This window comes from Diadema antillarum, unplaced genomic scaffold (assembly GCF_040938485.1).
Source record: "Diadema antillarum isolate AM-2024a unplaced genomic scaffold, OU_Dant_1.0 seq00000891_RagTag, whole genome shotgun sequence".
Lineage (NCBI taxonomy): Eukaryota > Metazoa > Echinodermata > Echinoidea > Diadematoida > Diadematidae > Diadema > Diadema antillarum.
In genome coordinates this window covers 1,711,220-1,733,867 of record NW_027271755.1, presented here as the reverse complement: position 1 = coordinate 1,733,867, position 22,648 = coordinate 1,711,220, and the positions used below count along the sequence as shown (strand labels likewise).

Here is a 22,648-nt window from a genome sequence, read left to right as displayed (position 1 = left end):
ACTTGAATGGCCTATAAATATTTATTAGAAAAGATAATAACAACTCTAAAATTCTATTGAACATTGTGTTTTATACCATTTCTAGAATGAGTGGTGAATGTATGGATAGACCAAAATGCACAAGGTTGGTCTGTCCAGGTTACATACACTCACCAAAAATTTTCCATTTTGGCATAAATTTGAAGAGATTACTTGTTTGAAGCAATTTGGGGGCAAAGTTAACTCTCATTAAAGTGCTCTAGAAGATCATACTGTATTGGGGGGTAATGCACATTGGAAACAGAAAATAAAGTGACATCCCTGAAAAGTACCCTTTTACAGGCGGTGAGCTCAGTCGGTAGCGCGTCTGCCTCCGCCCCAAGCGACCCGGGCTTGAACCCAAGTCTGGACTGAGCAATGTTGTGTGTAATCATACCGTCTCCTCTTGCAAGAGGCAAAACACTCTGTCCCTCAGATAAGACATAAAATGGAGGTCCCGTGTGTGAGAGAGTCACAACTCATGCACGTAAAAGATCCCGCTTCATTCATTCATCGCATAGCTGAATATGGGCTATCCAGCCATCTTCTCAGATGGGAAATGAACAAACAAACAAACAAAGTAAACAAACAGTGGAAATGCCCCAATACATACATACCTTGTCTCCTGATAGCAACCTCTGACCGCTGATGCTCCACTGCAGCAAGCAGACCTGGCCTTTGTGCAGCTTGTTGGCCTCAAACATCTGCTGCTCCGCCTCATTCCAGATCAGAATCTCGCCGTTCTCGAAGCCAACAGCCACGGCGGGCTGGGTCGGGTGCCACGACAGGGAGGTGGAATAGCAGGCACGCTGAATGCTGGCATTGGGCAGCGGCTCTCCCTGACAAACAGAAAGAACGAAAAAGACACATACTGTACATCAACTGAAGCATACTCCCTGTTAAAGGCATTGCAGAAGAAACAAAAACCCAGCATTAGTGCTTCAAAATAGTTAGGGATAGAAACAACCTATGTAAAAATTTGAACCAGTATGATCGATGTTAAGTACTGTAAACTATACAAAACATGAACAATAGTTATAAAATAATAAAAATATTGCCAGACTAAACCGTCTACAGTTATGGTTTAATGAGAAAAATAGTGATATCTCCTTATATTTTAGGCTTTATTGCAAAAATTTCATATGGTAGGATGTTTTCTGATACAATTGACCTACACATATGCATCAAAAGTAATATCTCAAACATTTTTAAATCACTGCTCTCAAAGGTAAACAGGAAGATAATGGTGGCCTTTATACCTCCCAAAAGAAAGTCAGTGGAAAAAGGTTTGGTTACACATTAGACACACACTATATACACAAACAAAAACAATGGTTAGAATACTGAAAAGAGGTCTGATAAGTTTGGTTGCTGGTTATATTTTGTGTAAATGCGATGGAGGCAATATTAGAGGGAGATCTGCTCACTGTCAATGCTGACAGTTACTGTGACAGGGAATGATTAGACATCTACAATTAAGTCTTGTTCACATCAGTATTGCAATGCAACAGCAGCAAAGTTAAGTGGACATTGATAATTGATATACTTCATTCATTTGGCTTGCAAAACAGGGTTTACCCCATCAGTGGTTGCACACTTTTTATCATGGGGGCTCTGTATCACAATATCACATAACAGTGCACATGAATATAAAACATGCCTATTAGAGTATTACCTGTAGACAAAGTAGCCACTCATTTGGTCATGCACCTCATCTACATGTAGCATTGGCAGCATTTCAGACTACTTGTAAAAAAAAAACCAAAAAAAACCAAAAAAAACAAACACAAACACACACACAGGCCCGAATTCACGAAGGTGGTACAATCTTGTCAATGGTTAAACCATGGACAAAGACCATGGGGTGCTAAGTGTTGCATAGAATATTTCGTTACGAAATCAGTCATCTCGTCGACGAAATGATTATTTGGTGCATTCAGGCCAAAGAGTCTCAAATTCTGAATATCTGCAAAATGGCACAGTTGCAGATATGCTTGTGATCAACAGTGTAGAATCTACATCACACACAAAACAAGCAAATACAGAGCCCTGTAAACGAGTAAACAAACACGCAAACACATTCTCACCTCCTCATTGAAGACATGGACGAGACCCACACCCCCTTCTCCCCGCATGGCTACAGCCAGAAGAGGCTGCTCCTTGTGCCAGGCTATGTCGACCAGACTTAATGCCTGGGCACGGACCTTGTGGTCAAAGAAGATCGCCATGTCTGGTCCAGCTGGGCGTAGACACAAATGAAACTGATCTTCTCACTTCAACACTTGGCTTCAGGGTTGTCTTCTCCTTCACTTTGGAAATCACTGCAGCACCTAAGCAATAAAATCTGGAAAATAATGGTCTTGAAGGTCAGATAATGACAAAAACATTGTTCATGATTGCACAATCTCTATAATGCCTGAAGAATGCAAACGTCCAATTATAGTCCAATCCCAGTGGATTACATTCAGTATTGTAGGCCTCGGCCCACATGGTTTCTTTTTTACCTTGTCACTATCATCACTAATTATTAAGCACATCAGTGGACAAGGTATCACAAATGATACAAGATTTGGACAAATTCTGTGGTGTTTCATACAAACAAGGGCACAGTATAACAGTTTAAATAGTATCATTCCTCAGCTGGGGTGACAAGACCTTGCTCCTATCTCAAAAATCATATAGACTCTAGATAATCGAACATTTCAGGAGAGGGGGAAAAATCATTTCTACAACATTTTCAAATTCTAATTGTTCTAGATTCAATGGCAGATGCCAAATAATGTCGACTAGAAACATTCTTCTTCTTCTTCTTCTTCTTCTTCTTCCGATAAAGTGCTGCCCTCAAATGGTCGAGGATGAACGCACTGCGAGAACATACGCATACGCCGCACCAGGGCAACAGAAATTTGAAATCAGGTGCAAAATATCTACAGGTGCGAGTAAAAATCTCTGGATGAAGAGTTACATCCTACAGTCTACAGAGTTCCCTCAACTCAGTTTTGAAGGCGATGAGGGATGGGTATGCGGCATGATCAACAGGCAGGTTGTTCCAGTCCTGGATGGTGCGTGGGAAGAATGAGTTGGCATACGCTGTAGTACTGGTGTGGGGGAATTGTTTTGGAATACATTAAGAATTGCAATGTCTTAAAAATCAAATTGTGTTTGTTACTAGAGCAGAGAGTCTAATCAAAATGGCCGTGTAAGTCAGGTTTTTTTAGTAGTAAAGTTTACACTTGGTACATGTCAATACCAGATACAAGGACAAAGTTTCTGAAGGAAGATAGAGAAAATATTGATGGATATGCATGTGTTGTCCATGATCCATGATCATGTGATAACATTAATCTAAAAATCTCTCACATTTGTGATAATCACAGACATGCATCGCTTCATACAATCGTTGTATGAAAATGGACTGGACTGAACGTTAGTGTCAAACGTTAGAGTGACGCCCAGATCTCTAATGTATGTTAGTCCTACAGGGTCTACTGACCGTACTGTCTAAGCCTAAGGCTAGGCAATACCAATATAGCATAACGTATTAATATGCTGCTCCCTCTGTCAACAATTATTACATATTTGAATCAATTAATTTAATATGGCGCAAACCATGAATCACGATCTAAAGGACAGGTACTGGAAAGGAAGAGGAAGAGGAAGAGGAGGAAGAAGAGGAAGAGGAAGAGGAAGAGGAAGAGGAAGAGGAAGAAGAAGAAGAAGAAGAAGAAGAAGAAGAAGAAGAAGAAGAAGAAGAAGAAGAAGAAGAACTTCAAGAAGAAGAACTTCAAGAAGAAGAAGAACTTCAAGAAGAAGAAGAACTTCAAGAAGAAGAAGAAGAAGAAGGAGGAGGAGGAAGAAAGAGGAAAAAGAAGAAGAAGAAGAAGAAGAAGAAGAAGAAGAAGAAGAAAGAAGAAAAAAAAGAAGAAGAAAAAGAAGAAGAGGAAGTTCACCTCAAGAATGCCAGTGCACAGCCCAGGCCAGCACTGCAGAAAGTGTGCAATACAAAACGGCACGCATCATATAGTAATAGGCGATTATAGCTCTGCTTGCATGACAGGCACGGAATGCATGACGCGACGGGGTGTATTGTGAGACGTTCGATTTTTGAACGTTCTTGCCAACACACGAATAAAACATGATAAGAACAGAAATCCAAGCAGATATACAAACTACGACACACCATATAACTTTGACTAGAATCTAAATCACAAATAAATCCAGGTCTGAAAAAAGTAAGAGTGAGTAAATACCTTTCGCCCTGTACACGATGCAACCATCTCGGTTGCCAACAACGCTATAACCTCGTATCCGGCCGCCGCCGAACTCATCGCTCAGCCGTACCCGTCCGGGGGTTTCGTACCAGCGCTGGAGTCCGGCGCTGCCCGACGCCTGTCGCCCGCTGGTATTTTCGGGAGACAAGAATTTGGTTTGTTTAAGGCAATCATTTAAATTCAATTGTGTAAATTAAAAATCAAAATGTTACTTTGATAAATCACAAAATAGTAAAAATATACTAATGATATTTTAAATAGTCATATATTGGTATATTATTCTACATATATACTTTTTGAAATAAAAAAATTATACTTGTAATGACTAAGCCCAATTAAATATCAAGATGGCAGCCTCCATGGTCGACAAGTGTATGAAAACATACAACTATGTTTTCAATCCAAGCCTGTTAAAGTATGTATTTTTCCTCAAAAGTTATTGCAAATATTGTTTGCTAAGTTTTCCTACTTCGGCTTTTACAGACACCGTCTGTGTAGGCCCTACTTTCAAATATTTTGATTGCTATTGAACAGTCAGGCTTGTGTATTGTGTAACTATATTATACACAGTGTGTGTAATACAATGCAATGCGAGTGCGAGTTGGTAATGGGTGGGTGGGCGTAAACCCAAGTAAGTATGCTGCGCGTAGTGCAGACTAACAACAGGTTAGGCACCTACCCTAGACTGAAAGAAAGATCACACAGGGATGCCAAGTTCAAAACAATTTTATGAGTGAGATTTTCATGACTCGGCATCTCGGCGAGCGAATGAGCGCGCAAGCGAGGGTGTGGGAGGGGTTCCCCCCCTCCCCCCCCCCCCCCCCGGCCTCCCACAGTAGGGAGCTTTTCCAATTTTTAGCTCTTAATCATGGTGCGATCAGACTTGGTAGCTCTGATCACAGGATATGTTCCGCGGAGACACAAAGACACAGACGCTCTCGAAGGAGAGTCGTTGTCTGGACGTTTGTTTTAAAACAAAAACAAAAAGTGTTATAAAACTCCTCCGATCAGGCAGATTTTTCTGTTTAACAGTAAACACTCTTCACTTAGGCAGTGTAGATTCTATACGTAACTATAAACACCCACCACACCACAATGCGACCAAAAAAAAAAAAAAAAAAGTTTGTAGACCCTAGATAACTTAAATTTGCAAAATCATGGATTTTCATGGAAATTAAAAGAACAGCAAACAAACAACAATTTTGCTTGTTTTTTAAATTTTGCAAAATAGCATAACATTAATGTTGAAAGCAAATGTCAATGTAGAAACATTGTTTTTAATTACATAGACATAAATCAGGGCTCGACACTAACGGTGGCCCGGTGGCCCAGGGCCACCAAAAATGAAAGTTGGCCCACCAAATTTTAAAAAAGGGCAAATTTGGTGGCCCGCCTCGGGCCACCAAAATTTTTTTGAAAAGTAAGTCAATAAATTCGTAACTTTTTGCGCCGGAAATTAGCAGTTAAATTTGTTTAAAGGACGGATGAAAAGGACTAAATGAGTGCCTAAGAGTGAGTGTTGCAAGTTTGTTGAAGTTTATTTATGAGTATAGATATGTCCAACTTCTAATTCTTACTTTCATAAACTTAAATATTTGACTCATTTTAAAAAAAGGACTTTTAATGTTTTTTATTGTTTTTTGGGGACACCAAATTTTTCTCTCGGGCCACCAAAAATTTGAAATTGACGATTTTGGTGGCCCGATGGGGCCACCAAACAAAAAAGTTAGTGTCGAGCCATGCATAAATGATTGCCATTCATGTGAAATGTCTTCAAGCATTTTAGGTACCGGTAATAAAAGCATCGTAATACAATATCACCAACTGGTTAGTATTTTTTTTTATTACCGGTTTCACATTCTACACAAACTTAAGTAGAACCGTAAAACGGGGTGAATAGGGACGGCGAGGTGAATAGGGACAAAACCGATAAAAGTTTTTTGAATGTGCACGTTTCATATTTGCTGAACTTTTTTTCTTATTTTTATCACAGGATGGAAGGACCATCCAACAGTGTCCAGAAAGTGGTCCTCCTGAAGTGAATTTTTTTTTTTTAAGGGTACAGGAGGTCCAAATAAAAAGTTTTCAAAAAATCACAAAAAAATCAGGGCGGTCAAAACTTTTCTGCTCCCGTGGCCATTGATTAATGAAATTCGCTGAAATGTTCATGAATCTAGCCTATTAGGTCCTACAACACACCTTTAAATATGAATATTCCAACAGGAATTTGTGACAGCACATTTTTTCTTCTCTTGGGCAAAAAAAATCAGTTAGACTGGGGTGAATAGGGACACCATGGTGTCATTTGATTGGCCCTGTAAATTTTCTGTATGATTTATAATGTCATAAATTGCTCTGAAATGTTTGTTATGTCCAGCTATTTTCAAAAGTGTGAATCTTTATTCTAAATCTCTTGACAAGAGAGCAATAAGATCTTTGGATATGTGGCTTCACTTTTGTATACATAGATCATGAGAGTGAACTTTGCTGTCTTAACCCTAACTTTTGGAGGAAGGGTCTGGGAACCCCGGCCCCACCCACCCTCTTGCGAATTTTTTTCACTGCCTAAGACAGGCTAGGACTTTTCCACTTGTATTTCATGACCCTTTTCTCTGTCTTCTGCATGTTTTAATGCCAATAACACATCTGTTTGGGTCAGACCCATACTATAGGTGCCAGCTTATTATTGCTGTAAGAACTCCCAAAATATCCCCGACATCATAAGAGTCAAGTTACACTGATTTTAGAGTGTATGAATAAGATTGTACATCATGATTTGCCACTAGAAGAAGAAGTGGGTTAATATTTGAGTGCAATTCAATGGATTAGTAAAGTTTTGACTTACTTTTCAATCTTAACCTTTGACCTGATGGGTCACATTTTTACATATCAGCTCATTTTGTTGGGCTGTTGCAATTTTTGTTAAAGATTGATTTATCAATGGAATAGATTGCTCTTAAATATTTGTATATCATTTTTAAACTCTGTAGTTGTTCCCTTAATCCAATTCATTGGATGGATTAAAAAAAAAATGCCTCCAAACAGCTCTTTTGGATCAAAAATAGTGTTGTCCCTGTTGACCCCAAATTTGGGGTCAACAGGGACAGCGTCATTTTATCAAAAAACATTCTTTTCCCCCAAATATTTATTTCTTTTCACAACACCAAATTAAAGGTATTTTAGGTGAACATAAAATCCCCACATAAGATTGAGTCTCTGGGCTGCGTGAAAAAAAAAATGCAATCATAAGAACTTTAAATTTGTCCCTATTCACCCCGTTTTACGGAATCTAATGTTAAGGAGGTATTTGAATGGCCTTTTGAATACATGCCAAATAAGATATTGGTACTCTTAGGTCTTGTCACTCCAGGAACATATGCAAAGATCTGAAGATAAAGAATAATTGTTTGATAGGATTCATCATTTCTGTAGAAAGTTTATGTTTAACATTCTATTCTCCTCATCTGTGCCGTACAAAGGGTAGCAGACTGTGGACCTACATGTACCCAGAGTCGCTTGAGAGTAGATAAAAGCCATTGTCTTATATGAATTTGAGTGTTTCCTGGATGTAATAATTTACTAGTAGGCTATGTACCTTCATCAAGATGCTAATGCAATATACCAGGTGCTCAAATCAGAAAAAAAAAAATGGTATAGACCATGCTCCCTCCTAACCTTATTATCGATAGTCTTCCAACCTGGAACATTTTCCTGTTTTCTCGTGTGAAACTCAATTCAGTTGACTCCTGCAAATTGTATGCAATGTTGCAAGGTATCCCTGAACCATAAAACTGTTCTTTCGAGCTTACAATTGCGGTCTCTGCTTTTATTTAATCTGTCCATGAGTTGCACATACCACTGATAATGAGGCTGGTAATGAGGAATTATTGTGTGAGTTTTCTTTGGGGTAAAAGTCAGTGGACTGACAAATGGCACAAATTTATTAAGATTTGCATATTGATATTAAATTCTTGCTCTGATCTGATTTCAGAGGCCAAGTTGCCTTCATTACCGGTGGAGGATCAGGTATCTGTTTCACCATTGCTGAAGTCTTGATGAGGTAAGAACATTTAATGTATCCCAAGGATGTATCATGTGAAGAAAGTTTACCCTGTTCAGTATTTCAAATGTTTCAAAAGGAAGGGCTTACAATTTGTAGGCCTAAGGCTTGTAGTTTTTTATATGGATAAATAATTTGCAAGTTTTATAGATACATTTACTGCATGTGACTCCTTCAAGAAACATTGAAAAACTTCTGTTTTTTGTCTTAATTTTGCTCTCTCTGCACTTTGAGCACTCTATAGAGTGAATTTGTCAGATGTACATCTACAGTGTAAGTTATATATATTATCATATATGTATAAATTATCATTATCATTTTATGGAAGTGTAGGCATGAAAGAGAAATAGAGAAGGGGAGGATAGAGAAAAAAAAAAGGAAGAAGAAAATCCCAAAGTTGGCACATATAAACATCTTTGCTTGTTTCTCTCACAGAGTAGTCCCAAAATAGCATTCATCGAGGAAACATAAAAAAGAACATTAGAATTGAAGGCTATAAAACCAATTTTCATAGATGCATGCTGCATGGCCTTCAAATAGTCACATCCCTCGCGATGAAGTCGTAAAGTTTCTACATGTAATTGTATTACAGTGTATCTTCTGTTTGTTCTGTTTTGTACTCTCTTCCTCTCTGTGTGTATTGTAGTCACTTCACTTTTCTACCTGAAATGCTAATACATATTGTAAGTCATCTAGGGGTTCTATTTGAGAAGTAGAGCTGAAATATAGAAAACCAAACAACCTCCTGTGATTAAGGCTGTTGTGCTCAGTTTTTATTGTACATTGATTGTGGTTAGATTTTACTGTATTATGCGATTAACTCTTAACGTGCCATGGTCGCCGAACGGCGACCTTAGTCCTGACGTGCCATGGTCGCCGATCGGCGACTAAGAAGAGCGAGAAAAGCATTGGTCATTTAAGTTCTTGTGGTACCGTAATGCGTTACACCAAGAAACTGCCACTGATATGTGCTGGTAGCTGATTAGCATAGCCATCGTTTGCACTAAAAATATGAGCATGCTTACATTGGAAAATTTTGAGTAAATACATGATTTTTCAGCTAGATGTATTTTTTTTCGCGTCGGGAAAATCCGCAGCGAGCGCACCCTCTGCGAGATGTGTATGGATCAAAAGTCTCATTGGTAAACCACGCGTGTGTATGCTATTGAATCTGCGTGTATTGTCTATGCGGTTCCACTCACATTGTTCCGCTTGGACGCTGTCCTGCGGGAAGCTGCTTTGATTTTGTCCCTCAAAGAGGGTCAGCTTAGGTTCGTTGGTCAAGTCTTTCATCCTTTTGTTTTGGTGAACGTCACCAATCGTCCCCACGCTAGCCTAGGAATTGCGAGGGGACAAAGGCCTGCCGATTTCAATAGAGTACCCCGCCCGCAGTCCGCTTAGACAAAAGGAGGATTAGTAGGTTTTTCCTTCTCAAGTGGACAAAAGACACTCTTGAAGGGCCCGGGACAATTACTTTAGTTTCAAATACAGGATCTGGGACTAAAGGACTCAGATTTGGGAATGAATTTCTGAATCGGAAAGAGAAGTTGCTAAGACAAAATAAACCGCCAGTATCTTAAAAATCATACAATTCTAAAAGGCAATTTTGTAATCATTTGAAAGAGAAGATGTTGCTCTAAAACTTTCTCACAGAGTCAAGGGAGCGTTCTATTGAATAAAAAACACGGCTGACTCTTTTTTTCCCATACTACACAAAAATATGTAATAATTTTTTGATGTATCAATTATTTCTGCAATATTTCAGGATCAGGTAGATATTATGGCAAACTGACAACACGACGCGAAAGTACAAACATTTCTTGATACATGTTGTGTAGACCTCAATTCAAAACAGTGAGTAGATTCAGAGATATGGCGGTTTTAAATTTCATTGTCAGTCCAGTTTTGAAACGTTCTGGCGTTAAGTAAAAACCTCTGGCACGTTAGGGGTTTTGGGCCTGGCACATTAAGAGTTAACCACTGTGTTACTGACTGATCTTGTGAAATTATTTTATTTGCTTCCTTCATTCAGACATCAGTGTTCTACAGTGATTGCAAGCCGTAAATTGGAGCGTGTGCAGCAGGTAATACAATGCACTCTCATTATATCGAACATGGTCATAACATAAATCTTTTTGAACTTTGCAAAAATTCAAGTTCCAAAATGATCATATATCTTTATTATCCTTCATTGTTCGGCGATAATGAGGTTTCAGTATTAGAAAAAAAAAAATTGTCAGTCCCTAGCTAGGACTTCATCATAATGGGGGTTGCCTGTACTGAAAATTTGAAAGTGTTTCTTTCAAAATCTTAAGTTTATCAGTTTGCTGCAGCAGTCATTGCGTACTTAACAAATTTCTTGCAAGGATCAAAAAGATTAAATTGGTCATTCATGGGGAAAGCCCAAAGTGTGCCCAAAGTGTCATGATGTGCATGCTCCATACAACTTTTGCAGATATATATGCATGAATTTGATACCAACAGTTGTAAATCTCCTGAATAAAGTATTACCTGGTAGTAGTAGTCTGTATAATTCTGTTTTCTCTTCACTGATTTCTTTTCTAATCGTATAGGTATGTACATTCATGAAGCAAATGAAACTCATTACAGGGCACTTCTCACTGTACTGCCATTAGAAAGCTGAAATTGTACAGGATGAGGTAGAGGTGCAGTGTATCATTCTAGATTGTAGATTAGATGATTTCACTTTTATATTTTGTTTTTGAAGGCTGCTGAAGAATTGAGCCGAGGGACAGGACAGAAATGTCTTCCAATTCAGATGGATGTGAGAAAGGTATGGTGAGATACTGCTTCATCTATTCAGGGCTTGCCACTAACATGCCTCTCTGGTTGCCTGTTCAGGCTACTTTGAACTCTTTAAATTTGAAAATCAGGGTAATTACAGCTTGTAACTCTTAAAATTTGAAATTTTAGTGGCCTGAAAACAAAGTATACAATTGTGATGGCCAGATATAAAAGGAAACACCACAATCCATTTTGATTCTTAGTTGCCCAATTGGGGCACTAAAGAGAACCTTCTTGAAATTTGGCGGCCCATCATCACCTTACTGCTATTATGTAGATTCCTGATATAGTGTTTAATTCAATTTTTTTTAACCTGAATGAATCCAGTGGTGTTTATGCAAGAGTATTTGTCAAAGAATGCTAAAGATAAAACAATATTTGATCAACGTTAAACAGATATTCCATTCAGCAGGAGGCCTGTTTAACTTTGAAAAGTTAAGAAAAGAAAAATTAATTCTGTATTACATGTAGGACAGCCATTCACAAGTGTTCACACTTGTGAAAGGCTTGTGTCACTTAAAAAGCTTAAAGGGGAAGGCTAGTACCTGATCAGTGGGAATCAGTGCGAATGCTGGGGGATGATTGTTCCAATCCTTGTGGGATTCATTTAAGAGTACATTACATATCTACGGTTGTGTGAAAATCATTTGCTTTAAAACGGTCCCATATTCAAGTAATGTGCAGATTAATGCTCCGTCACTGACCAGGGACGCTTACCTGGAAACATTAAACTGCACATTACTTGAATATGAGACCATTCTGAAGCAAATAGTTTTCACACAACAATAGATATGATAATGTACTCTTGAATGAATCCCATAAGGATTGGAACAATCATCTCCCAGCATTTCCACTGATTCCCACTGATCAGTTACTAGCCTTCCCCTTTAAGCCAATGCTTTCTCTGCCATTACATTTTGTCAAAGTTTACGTCCACCGGCACTGCAATATCACCCCTTTTCTCTTCATTTTGTTTCTTTAGCCCAAGGAAGTTGTAGCAGGTGTACAGAGGGCTATGCAGGAATTTGGCAAGATCGATATCCTAGTGAATGGTATGTTCTCTGACTCATTTCTCTACCTTCTAAAGAGATATCAATTGAAAATAATTTGATACTTTTGAAATACAAAACATCACATTTCGTTTTCTGTCTGTTGTAATCGTATCAATAGAATAGAATTATGAATTCCTCCCACCAGACAGTTAAGAACCGCCCAAAGATATGCAGGTGGCTATTAACCCATAGAGGACGGATTGATTTTGCTACAACATGCATGTCCCATAGACACCTGCCCTAGTATTCTCAGCGAGTTAAAGGCCAACATTTTTGCTCCTTGCTGCAATATAACTGTGAAGCAGTGTTTTGCCATAAAGCATGTTGCATTGCAAGGCATTGCCTGCTACTGAGGGACTGCAGATGTATGTCACATAAACTGTCCTCTTGAAGATCTAAATACAATATGTCACCACAAGAAACTAATTACAGTTTTTGCACCTTGAAAAACTTGCAATTTTGAAGAAAAATCTTGGTATGGCAAGCTTGATTATATTTTTCATCCCAAAATTTATTTTGATTGGTTGCAGTTGTTTTTTTACATGTGCTGGATAGTTCACATTTCTTTCCATGTGAATGAGGAATAAACACACCATGAAATATTTTAGTGTAAATGTGGAGCAATCAAAAAAAAAAAAAAAAATCTCAGATAGGAGGGCTGAACTGTCCGCATGAGTGTAAAATTGTAAATTTTGTATCAAGTACTGTTTGGTTTATGGTGCTTATGGGTCACTTGATATTGCACAGAGGAATTTTTTTTTTATAGTAAGTTTTTGATTGAAAGAAAGATATTAATCAGAGGGGTGAAGGTTCAGGTGCGAGTTTCTTCACTTTGTCTCCCTCTACAAATTAAATTTGTTAAGATCACAACTGTTGATCTGTAAATCAACAAACAAGGCATATTAAATGAAAGAAATGTAATATGCCTTGTCCGCCTTGGACTACTTAACATAACAATGTCGGAATTTCGGAGCTTGGATATTTGTTCCGTGTTCGTCGTGTCACTGCCGGCAACCAGGGACAGCCTGGTGGTAGTGTCGCTGCCCAGAAAGCAGTAAATGACAGGTTCGAGTCCCACTGGTTCGTTTTTTTCTGACATGTTTGATAATTTTATACAGATCAGCAGTTGCGATCTTAAACAATTTAAATTGTAGAGGGAGACAAAGTGAAAAAGATTTTGATTATCAGTCATCATCAACGAGAGGAATAGAATTGATTTTTAGCACAAGTACAAAGTGGGAGTGATTTCATAGTATACAGTAGAGGTAATTGTAATGTAAATGTGACAAAAGATCCACTACCAGGCTGCACTTGAAACAAAGTTACACACCCTATTACTGATTTAACAGGTAGTGGTTTACATGCAGGCAAATGCACCACATCAACATAGAATGACGTGATACATTGTACTGAATTATAAGCTGATGAAGGAGAACAATTATTTCTTAAAAGGATGGTATAGTTTTAGTTCAGATGGAGATTCAGGTTTCAACTTTTTGCGTGATAATTAGAAACCACTTATATGAAATATTAACCCTAACCAGGCCGTGCTTTTTGGCCTGTTCTGTGGCCGGGGGAGGGTTGATTCAACCCCCCCCCCCCCCAATTGACACATACATTACTTGTCGCATAATCTTCAAACATATAAAAGAACAATTGAATTTTTCATTTTTTATGTTTTATAATTATATTCATTAATATGCATGAAATCATAAATTTTGCTCTAATTCAGAAAATAAAGCTAATGGCATCCTAATATTTGGTGACATTATTCCTTGTAGAATTCCTAACAATGTACTTGAAGAAAAAATCTGGTATCAAAGTTAATTTCTTATGTATTCCATTGTTTTATGAATTTATATGTATTTCCTTGTTTTTCGACCTTTTGGGGTTTTTGGGGGTTTTTTTCCACAAAATTTATTACAGAACCTATTTTAAGCATAATCATGCTAAATTTAATTGATTTGAGCTATTGAAAGTGAAAATAATCATATCTTTTTTAATAAGGTGAGAAAAATCTATTTGCATAGACTTTGTACACAAAATCATGTTTTTGAGCCATTTTCAGTCTGACAAGCATGTATAAAAGGTCATGCAGCGTCTTAACGGTATATCCAATTTTCATGAAAATGGTGTCGTAAGATAAAAGATGGGTCCCACCTTTTAATAGGACCACTTTGTAACTTTGTTTTGGATGTCTCAGCCATTTCAAATCATTTTCATCAAATAAACTTTTAGTTCCTTTTAGAATTGTATGCTCTTTAATATTTCATATATGTCGGTTCTAATTATCTCGCAAAAAGTTAAAACTTGAATTTCCATCTTTACCAAGACTATATTATCCCTTTAAGGATATACAGCATGGTGAATAACCTAGCCGTTGTTTGATACCAATTGATTTTTTCAGGTGCTGCTGGTAACTTCCTGTGCCCAGCTAGTGCCATGTCCTTCAACGCCTTCAAGACTGTCCTTGATATCGACACCATTGGCACATTCAATGCCACCAAGGCTGTCTTTGAGGAGTATATGAAGGTTTGCATTGTATGCTGATACAGTGCACTCCCGTTATAATAAACGTGGTTATAACGAACTTCCGGTTATAACGAAGTAAAAATTCAGGCCGCAACATTATCCACACTATGTCTTTTTGTAGTTTATTTGTTCAGTTATAACGCCATTTTGATATACCGAAAGAAAACTGCCGGTCCCAAGGACTTCATTATATCGGGAGTCTACTGTACAGTCAAACCTGTCTTTAGCAACCACCTGTCTTTAGCGGCCACTTGCCATAAATGGCCACTAAGTATCCTTCATAGAGAAAAAGCATGTCAAAAAAACCTGTCTATAGCAGCCTCCTGACTATAGCGGCCACTTTTTTGTCTCCCTTGGGTGGCCATGCTAGACAGGTGTAACTGTACATCAAACTGAATGTTTGGTATTTGTTAATGAATTAGAGGGCATGGCACTCGCATGCGTATTTGATTCACTAATTGTTTGTATTATCTGATTTACTGTTGGCTGACATACATTTAACCAGACTGACCTTTTTTTTAGAATTCCTAGTGAATAATAGGAAATGACCCTCTTTCTTTGCATCGACGAAGGAGTTGTCCACCTTGAGTTACATCATGTACAGTGGTACTTACATTTGTAATGTGATGGAAATTTGGATTAGCATTGCATTATGCTAGACCTTTGTGGTTTTATATTAGACCTTCACTATTGAAAGTGCATCTGTTTATTTGTTGTTTGTGTGTTTGTTTGTCTTTTTTTGTCCTTTTTCAGGACAATGGAGGAGTGATCATTAATATCTCAGCCACCCTGGCATACAAAGCAACAGTACTTCAGACCCATGCCTCAGCAGCAAAGGCAGCTATTGGTGAGTGCAGGAGTTGGCCAGTATACAAATAGTGAACAGTCACTAGTGCGAAATCTTTTTCCGTTGCACGAGTAAAAGCCATACACTATTTGTTTTATCATACAACACCTTGGACATCAACAGATGTGGTCCACACATATCCTTGAATTTTAGACCAGACATGGCAACCATTTTCCTTGAAAGGCAACTGAGTGCCCCAGTTACATCATAGTCAGCCGTGTACTACATGCGCGCAAAACCCATAGATTGTTTACAAAACCGAGTGTCAAAATATGTGCTTGTACGCCCTCTTGTAATTGTTTAGTTTGTTTATTGTGACATCAGAGCCATGCAAAGGCACGAAAACTTCAAGTCAATCATGAGTTTAACAGGGAAGTCAACGGAAATTGGGGACGTCAGCCATGCGATATCCATTTTTGCTCAAAAGGAAAAAAAAAATGCATGGCAGACAGAGACAATATGCGATGTACTTTTAACTGAATGTCATGTGATGGGCAATCAACCAATCGGATAGCTGCATTCTTTTTAGGTGTTGTATAATGCCTTCTAGATCTTGTTTAAGTATTATAATGAAGTGATTTTTTTTCTTTTTTGTTTTTATCGACAGGCTTTTCTGAAGTAAGTATGACTAGAATTATCAGTTTCCATGGAAATCTGAGCTATTAAATTGTAAGAATAAGTATCTAGATGTTTGACTGATTTGAGTAATGAAAACAATAACAATTTAACCAATGCTAAGATACTAAATAGCACACACATGTAAATTCACATTGAATTTTAGTAGTGTTCCTTTACTGAAATATATCTCACTAGATCTCACTAGTTTTACAACTCATCAGATATAGCTGTAGTGCCATAATGATGTCAGCTGTCACCACAGTGAATGACAGACTGCTTTACCTTCATAGTTTATAATTGAAGATGATTTGATATGCCTTGACATAGACTTGATGTTTCAGTGACTATACTATTTTAAAGATGAGAATGCTGAGTGAAATCATGTCTTGTATGTCTATTAGACTCCATGACCAGGAGTTTGGCGGTGGAGTGGGGTCCACTGGGAATTCGAGTTGTGGGGATTGCCCCAGGGCCCATTGGTGATACAGAGGGAATGCGCAAATTAGGTAGGCATTGGATGTCTGCAAAGTGCTAGCATGTCTTAAGGCCAAAGATATAGTTCTCAGAAAATTCATCTTTCACCATTTTGGAATTTGCTTGCAGTACATCAAAAGGGTTTACCAATAAACTTGTCTGGCTGACGTAATTTGCCGGAATATTGAGTTGTTTCAGAGTATTACAAGATCAAAAGGGTAAAATAACTCCGATCCTATGCATACCACTTTTATTCCTGAAGCTCCCTCCCAAATTCACAATGTTAAGCAATGATTGATACTGCCCTAGTCAAAAAGTTGCATGCATTTCAATCTAGTTCCAAAGAGTTTTGGATACTGCTGTAACCCAATTTTTCAATCATCCATAATCGATTACAAAAAAAATATATATGTAGCAGTCATGATTGGGTATGTTCTGAGAATGTAATACTTTTGGCGAACCTTTCTGGTTAGCATTTCACATTTTTGTCATTTTTGTCATTACAGAATAGAATACATGCTATTATTGCATTATTTCACAGATTTCTTGTGCATTTTTGTAAATTTTAGAACAGTCCACATTTCTGCAAGCATATGAGAACTATGTTTTCCCTTTTAATTCATGTATTTAGTGAGTATGGTGGTGATACTTAATGATCTCTAGGTGATATAACGAAAAGAATACAGATATTTTTGAAGATAGAATCAATGATGTTCCACATCACTGTTTACAAAGTGTGAAGAGAACAGAGAGTGATGGAGGCAATAATGATAACTGAATGTAGGAATCTTCACATGCTGTACGTAGTGGAAAAAGTGAGGAATGATGGTTAAAAGAGTGATAGGTCAATGATAGTCCCATCTTCTTATCTACATTTGTACATGTGAGATATATCAGCAGAGAAGGCCGTAAGAGGCAAGCATAAAACCCAATGCCTGATGGGGTAAATGCAAAGCTATACCAATCACATACAGTAAACTCTCATGGTAATGATAATGATGATAATAATAATAATGACGATGATGATGATAACAGTAATGACAATAATAACAATAATACATGTAATAATAATACTAGTTATAATAATAATTAATGCTGATTTAGTGCCTAACACAGTGTATACATGAGCTCACTCATATAACGAACTCTTTTCTTGGCCTGCGGGATCAAAGTTTCTTGTATTTTCTCTATTTCAACAAACCTTGATAACAAAATTTTATACAACTGTACTGAATAGATTTTCTCTTCCCAAAGAAGTGGCTTTAATGTTGAGAATCTACTTTGTTTGACAGAGCATACATATAGTTCTTGTAAAATGCACAAGAAAAGAATCGGAAGAAATTTTTCTGCATTAATCTCCCTCTCTATTTTAAACTAAATGTACTGCAATGTTGACAACTTCATTAAACATTTATTGTACCTAGCTGGACCGCTGACTGAGTCAATTCCTCAGCACATCCCCTTGCGACGCCTCGGGACCAAGCAAGACGTCGCGGACTGTGCCGTGTTTCTCTCCTCCCCGGCGGCCTCTTACATCACTGGGGACATCGTCGTCGTCGACGGAGGTAGCTGGATGACGTCACCCAACGACATCAACCAAAGACTCGCAGGACTTAAGAGTCAACTCTGAAGCTGGTATTTCATGCAGCCTTGATTTAACCATAATTTTGTTGTGATGAATGAATCAGATGAAGAAATTGCAGTTGTGAATTGAACATCATCATTACTGTATAAGCTGTCATTTTCGCGCACAGATATCATAACAAATGACGAGGTCACAATCATATTTGCGAGGTGTTGTTTTCACAAATTAACACCGACGCTGACGCAAATGCAGAGTCACCCTAGCGCATGCCAACATTTTTGCATGTTGATAGATTCGTGATACAACTGTGATTTGCAGAATTCACGAAAATTAAACCTTCACGAAAATAACTGCATATACACTACACTGACATCATCACTGAGATAAGGTCATTGCTTGGACATGACTTGCCTGTATGATCATCAATTTGTGACTACAATGGTACGTAGCATGATTTCTGTCACGATTAACTTTCCAGCCTGACCTGAATGATTTGCACCTGTAGTTCAGGATTGATTCATCGCAGCTTCCCAAATATCAGTGCCAAAGAGATGGGAAAGCTGAAAATGTATCTGATTAATGTGTACCCATCATGTATTAGCCTTTTGCAAAGGCAGCTTGCAATGGACTTGCATTTTGGGCTCGCTGCTTGAGTGCTGTGTGTGCGAGTCCACTGCTCTCTGTGTGCGTGCCCTCAAATTATAGCAAAATGCCTTTGCAAAAGACTATCATCACATAGGAGTTTGGCCCAAAACAGAGATATCCTGCAGGGCATGTAAAGACATCCAGTGGCAATGAATAAGCATAGATCTACCTAGGTTTATTGATTAAGCAGCGAAATTGGGATACTTTATTGCCTGTATTCCAAGAATTACAGGTAGTGATTTTTAATTTCATTTGGAAGATCCAGGAGCACTTGCTTTCCAGTTAATCATTATACCAACTTTATAGAGCTTTGAATCTGTGAATAATTGTCAGTCTGCTCCAATCATTCCATGTTATGTAGAAATGGAGTACAAAGAGAGGAAGGAAAAGATACCAGGGCAGGGTTTAGTCTACCTTCATTTCTTTTACTTTCTGTGTGAAGAAGAAAGAGAGAGAACTACAGCAGTGAGATCTAAAGCCACTGTTTACCATTGGGAGCAGTGATTAAACAAAGTTTGAGCTACAAGTATCACATTTGATGGATGTATGTATCAGTTGTATCACAAAACATCCTGCCATATAGAAGTTTTGCAATAGAGCTACAAATACAAGGAGATATATACTGTACATCACAAATATTTCTTTAACAAATCATTACTGTTGATGGTTTTATGTCAGAAATTGTTTTTTTTAACTGTCATTCACATTTTGCATATTTAACAATACTTAACACTGATTAAACTGATTAGCATTTTTACATTTGTTGTTTCTATCCCTAACTCACATTTTAGAACTTTTTGAAGCACTAACCCCCCCCCCTTTTTTTTTTCATCTCCAGATGGTGAATAGTGGCTTAATGTCACCAGCTTGTTGTAATAGTTCATATTACACTCACTGACACTGTTTAAAGAGATTTAAATCTGTGAATAATACAGTCTGTGTATTGTCAATGAAATTTGAATGCGAATAGTGAAAGACTGGAACAACAGTAAATCTTCAGTGATTATAGGTATTCGTATTTCATACTATCATGTCGGAAAATGGCTCAACTTGTATTCAAATTAAATCATGAAGATGATAAACAAGGAGCTTGGAAAGACTTGGTACTGCCATGCACAAATACTCAGTCTGTAGATTCAGAGATTAATTATGTTTGTATCATCTTTCATGTACAGATCACACAAAAAAATGTTGCAGATGTGTGACTCCCGGATGTGACTGCATAACCCTGAAAGTTCTGGAGTAAAAAATGTGAATTATAATGTTATGTGCAATCATCCAACTGAAATTTATAGAGATTGTTGTAACCACTGTGCATCGTATGTATTCAAATAAAAATTTAAAAAAAAACTTTGTTACACATACAGTGTTTATGAAGGTCAGAGTTTGCAACATCGAGTTCACATTTTTGTAATATTCATATGCCAAATAAGAGACCAAAAAGAGGCCATAAAGATCTCCCTACACTCTTGGAATGGATTCTGGGAAATTAATTGTGTATGCCTTAGGGTATGTTGTGATTTTAATTCCAGTACTACCAACAGTTAAATTGTGTGATGGAGATTAAAAGTCAATATGTAGCATTATGTAGACAGTGGATTTTAACATTGTAAATGAAATCTTCAAATGACATGCATGGTTGTGGGAGAATTGCTGTCTTTGGTGAAATTTGTCACTTAATATTTCTGTTTTGTTCAGGTAGGGTTTTGAGGGTGTTTTACCAACCCTATGAGCTGAAACAAACAGAAATAGTGTCTGTTGTCCTTAAAGGTCCTGTTTACCTTTAGGAGCAGTGATTTTAAAATTGTTCAAGATATCACTTTTGATGCATATATGTGTAGGTGTATCACAAAACCATCATACCATATAAAATTTTTGCAATAAAGCCTAAAATATAAGGAGATATTGCTATTTTCCTCATTAAATCGTAACTGTAGACGGTTTAGTCTGGAAACGTTTTTATTTTAACTATTGCTTACATTTTATATATTTAACAATACTGATGATATCGATTATGCTGATTCAAATTTTTACATTGGTTGTTTCTATCCCTAACTCACATTTTAGAACTCTTTTGAAGCGGTAAATTAATGTTGGGTTTTTGCTCCGTCTGCAAATAGTAAATTATGCCTTTAACATATTCAAAGTAATAGTAATTATGTTAATAGCAATAATAATGATGATAATGATAATAAGACAGGGTATTTGCAATGCCCTTTTCTACTCTGCCTGAGTGCTCAAAGGGCATGATCAATTCCTCACACAGCATAAAGTCACATGACTTGTCACATGATTATGTTAGTGTGAATGTCTTCCACATTTATATGTAGGCTACAGCTGTATGTTATATTTCCAATTATAGCATTTAAAGTAGCATTGTCAATTGATGTTGTTGGTCACAATTATTACTGTAAATCATTTCATATGAATGTACAATGTACATTGTATTTGTAAAAACAATGTCGTTGTTTTGTTGATTTTTACATACAGAATTTTATACATTGGTAACCACGCTCCACATATCTTGTGTTCAAGAAAAATAAAGATTTACCTCAGATTACTGAATAATTATATTTCACCAAAACATCCTCTCAGACTCCGTTTTACTCTTTCTATATTACACACTAATACAAATTGTACTATGTATGTATACACAAACTTTATCATGACAAATATGTTAGTATTTCGTGGAGTATTATAGAGATTCAAATTTGGCGATAGCGTCACTAAACTGTAACAAATCATCCAATGCTATATTCCTTTATTGCTGTCTTTTGAAATTAGAACTACATGTACATAGTAGATCTACAGTCATTCTGCATATCATTCAGGCGAAATAAAACTGCTAGACGTCATGTACTAAAACCTACTTGTTTGCAATGCAAAACATTTTAGTGTGCACTCTCCCCCAAGGCTACTTAACTCTCCTGACACTAGTAGTTAATACAACACGATTTGGATACACAGCTCATGGCAAATGTATGCGAGAGAAACTCAAACAAGCACCCCCACCCACCTAACCCTATGCCTTTCAGCCCTCGGGTTTCAGGTTTTATTCACATTTGAATAACTCTGACGTGTAAAGTACACACACACACACACACACACACATACACACACACACGTACATACTTACACACTCACACACACACACATACACACACATACATGCACACACATACACACACACACACACACACACACACACACACACACAAAAGACACAGGGAATCAGAATAAATGGCAACCACTGATTAACCCTTTCTGTGTCAATCAAATAAGTCAAGCGACACGAATTCCACACACAAAGCTATGGACGAGAGATTAATGTGCATGGCATGCAGAAGGTTAGGTGGAAAGGATCGAGTCGGAAATATCCTCATGATTGACGAGAATCAAAACCATGGGATAAACAATTAAAAACACTACTATCCTGCTGTGTCATTGGACAGAATGATATACAATAGTCTGTAGAGTGGCTAAATTTTCTGAGATTAAAGCTGTATTGTCCTTGGTATATATAACTTTGAAGTATAAAATGCAGAATATCGTTTTAGCGAAAAACACCATGCTGGCTATATATAATACCCTGAATATGCTAATGGTAAGAATTCAGATACATAAACTCTTGTGCATGATAACAGAATGGTTAGAACGCTATTACTCTGTATCGCGCAAACCTGTGCAGTCCGTATAAAAGTAATCCAAATTTGGAGGGCTACAATTAATTGTCAGCTATGG

At 37.4% G+C, this 22,648-nt stretch overlaps 2 protein-coding genes across 2 annotated transcripts; one reads left to right on the top strand and one right to left on the bottom strand.

Annotated features, from left to right (window-relative positions):
• Positions 1 to 635: 635 nt before the first annotated feature.
• LOC139740965 (intraflagellar transport protein 140 homolog) lies at positions 636 to 2,285 on the bottom strand (the record flags this gene model as incomplete). The annotated part of the gene is made up of 2 exons (XM_071651550.1): positions 2,106 to 2,285; positions 636 to 857 (listed from the first exon to the last, which is right to left on the bottom strand). Coding segments are annotated over exons 1-2 (363 nt in total), but the record flags the coding sequence as incomplete, so codon positions are not given.
• A 2,339-nt stretch (positions 2,286 to 4,624) lies between these two features.
• Positions 4,625 to 20,903, top strand: LOC139740937 (peroxisomal 2,4-dienoyl-CoA reductase [(3E)-enoyl-CoA-producing]-like). Its single transcript, XM_071651522.1, has 9 exons — positions 4,625 to 4,704; positions 8,281 to 8,349; positions 10,382 to 10,433; positions 11,078 to 11,143; positions 12,137 to 12,206; positions 14,614 to 14,738; positions 15,492 to 15,585; positions 16,605 to 16,709; positions 18,102 to 20,903. Exons 1-9 carry the CDS (start codon positions 4,637 to 4,639, stop codon positions 18,305 to 18,307), a joined length of 855 nt encoding a protein of 284 aa, XP_071507623.1. The 5' UTR covers positions 4,625 to 4,636; the 3' UTR covers positions 18,308 to 20,903.
• Positions 20,904 to 22,648: the final 1,745 nt, after the last annotated feature.

What these genes read in the sequence shown, in the direction of transcription:
- LOC139740937 (XM_071651522.1), top strand. Translation starts at nt 4,637, where the DNA reads ATGGCAGCCTCCATGGTCGACAAGTGTATGAAAACATACAACTATGTT. An exon ending in ATTGCTGAAGTCTTGATGAG is followed by an intron (nt 8,350 to 10,381) that starts GTAAGAACATTT and finishes TCCTTCATTCAG; the next exon opens with ACATCAGTGTTCTACAGTGA. An exon ending in TTCAGATGGATGTGAGAAAG is followed by an intron (nt 11,144 to 12,136) that starts GTATGGTGAGAT and finishes TTGTTTCTTTAG; the next exon opens with CCCAAGGAAGTTGTAGCAGG.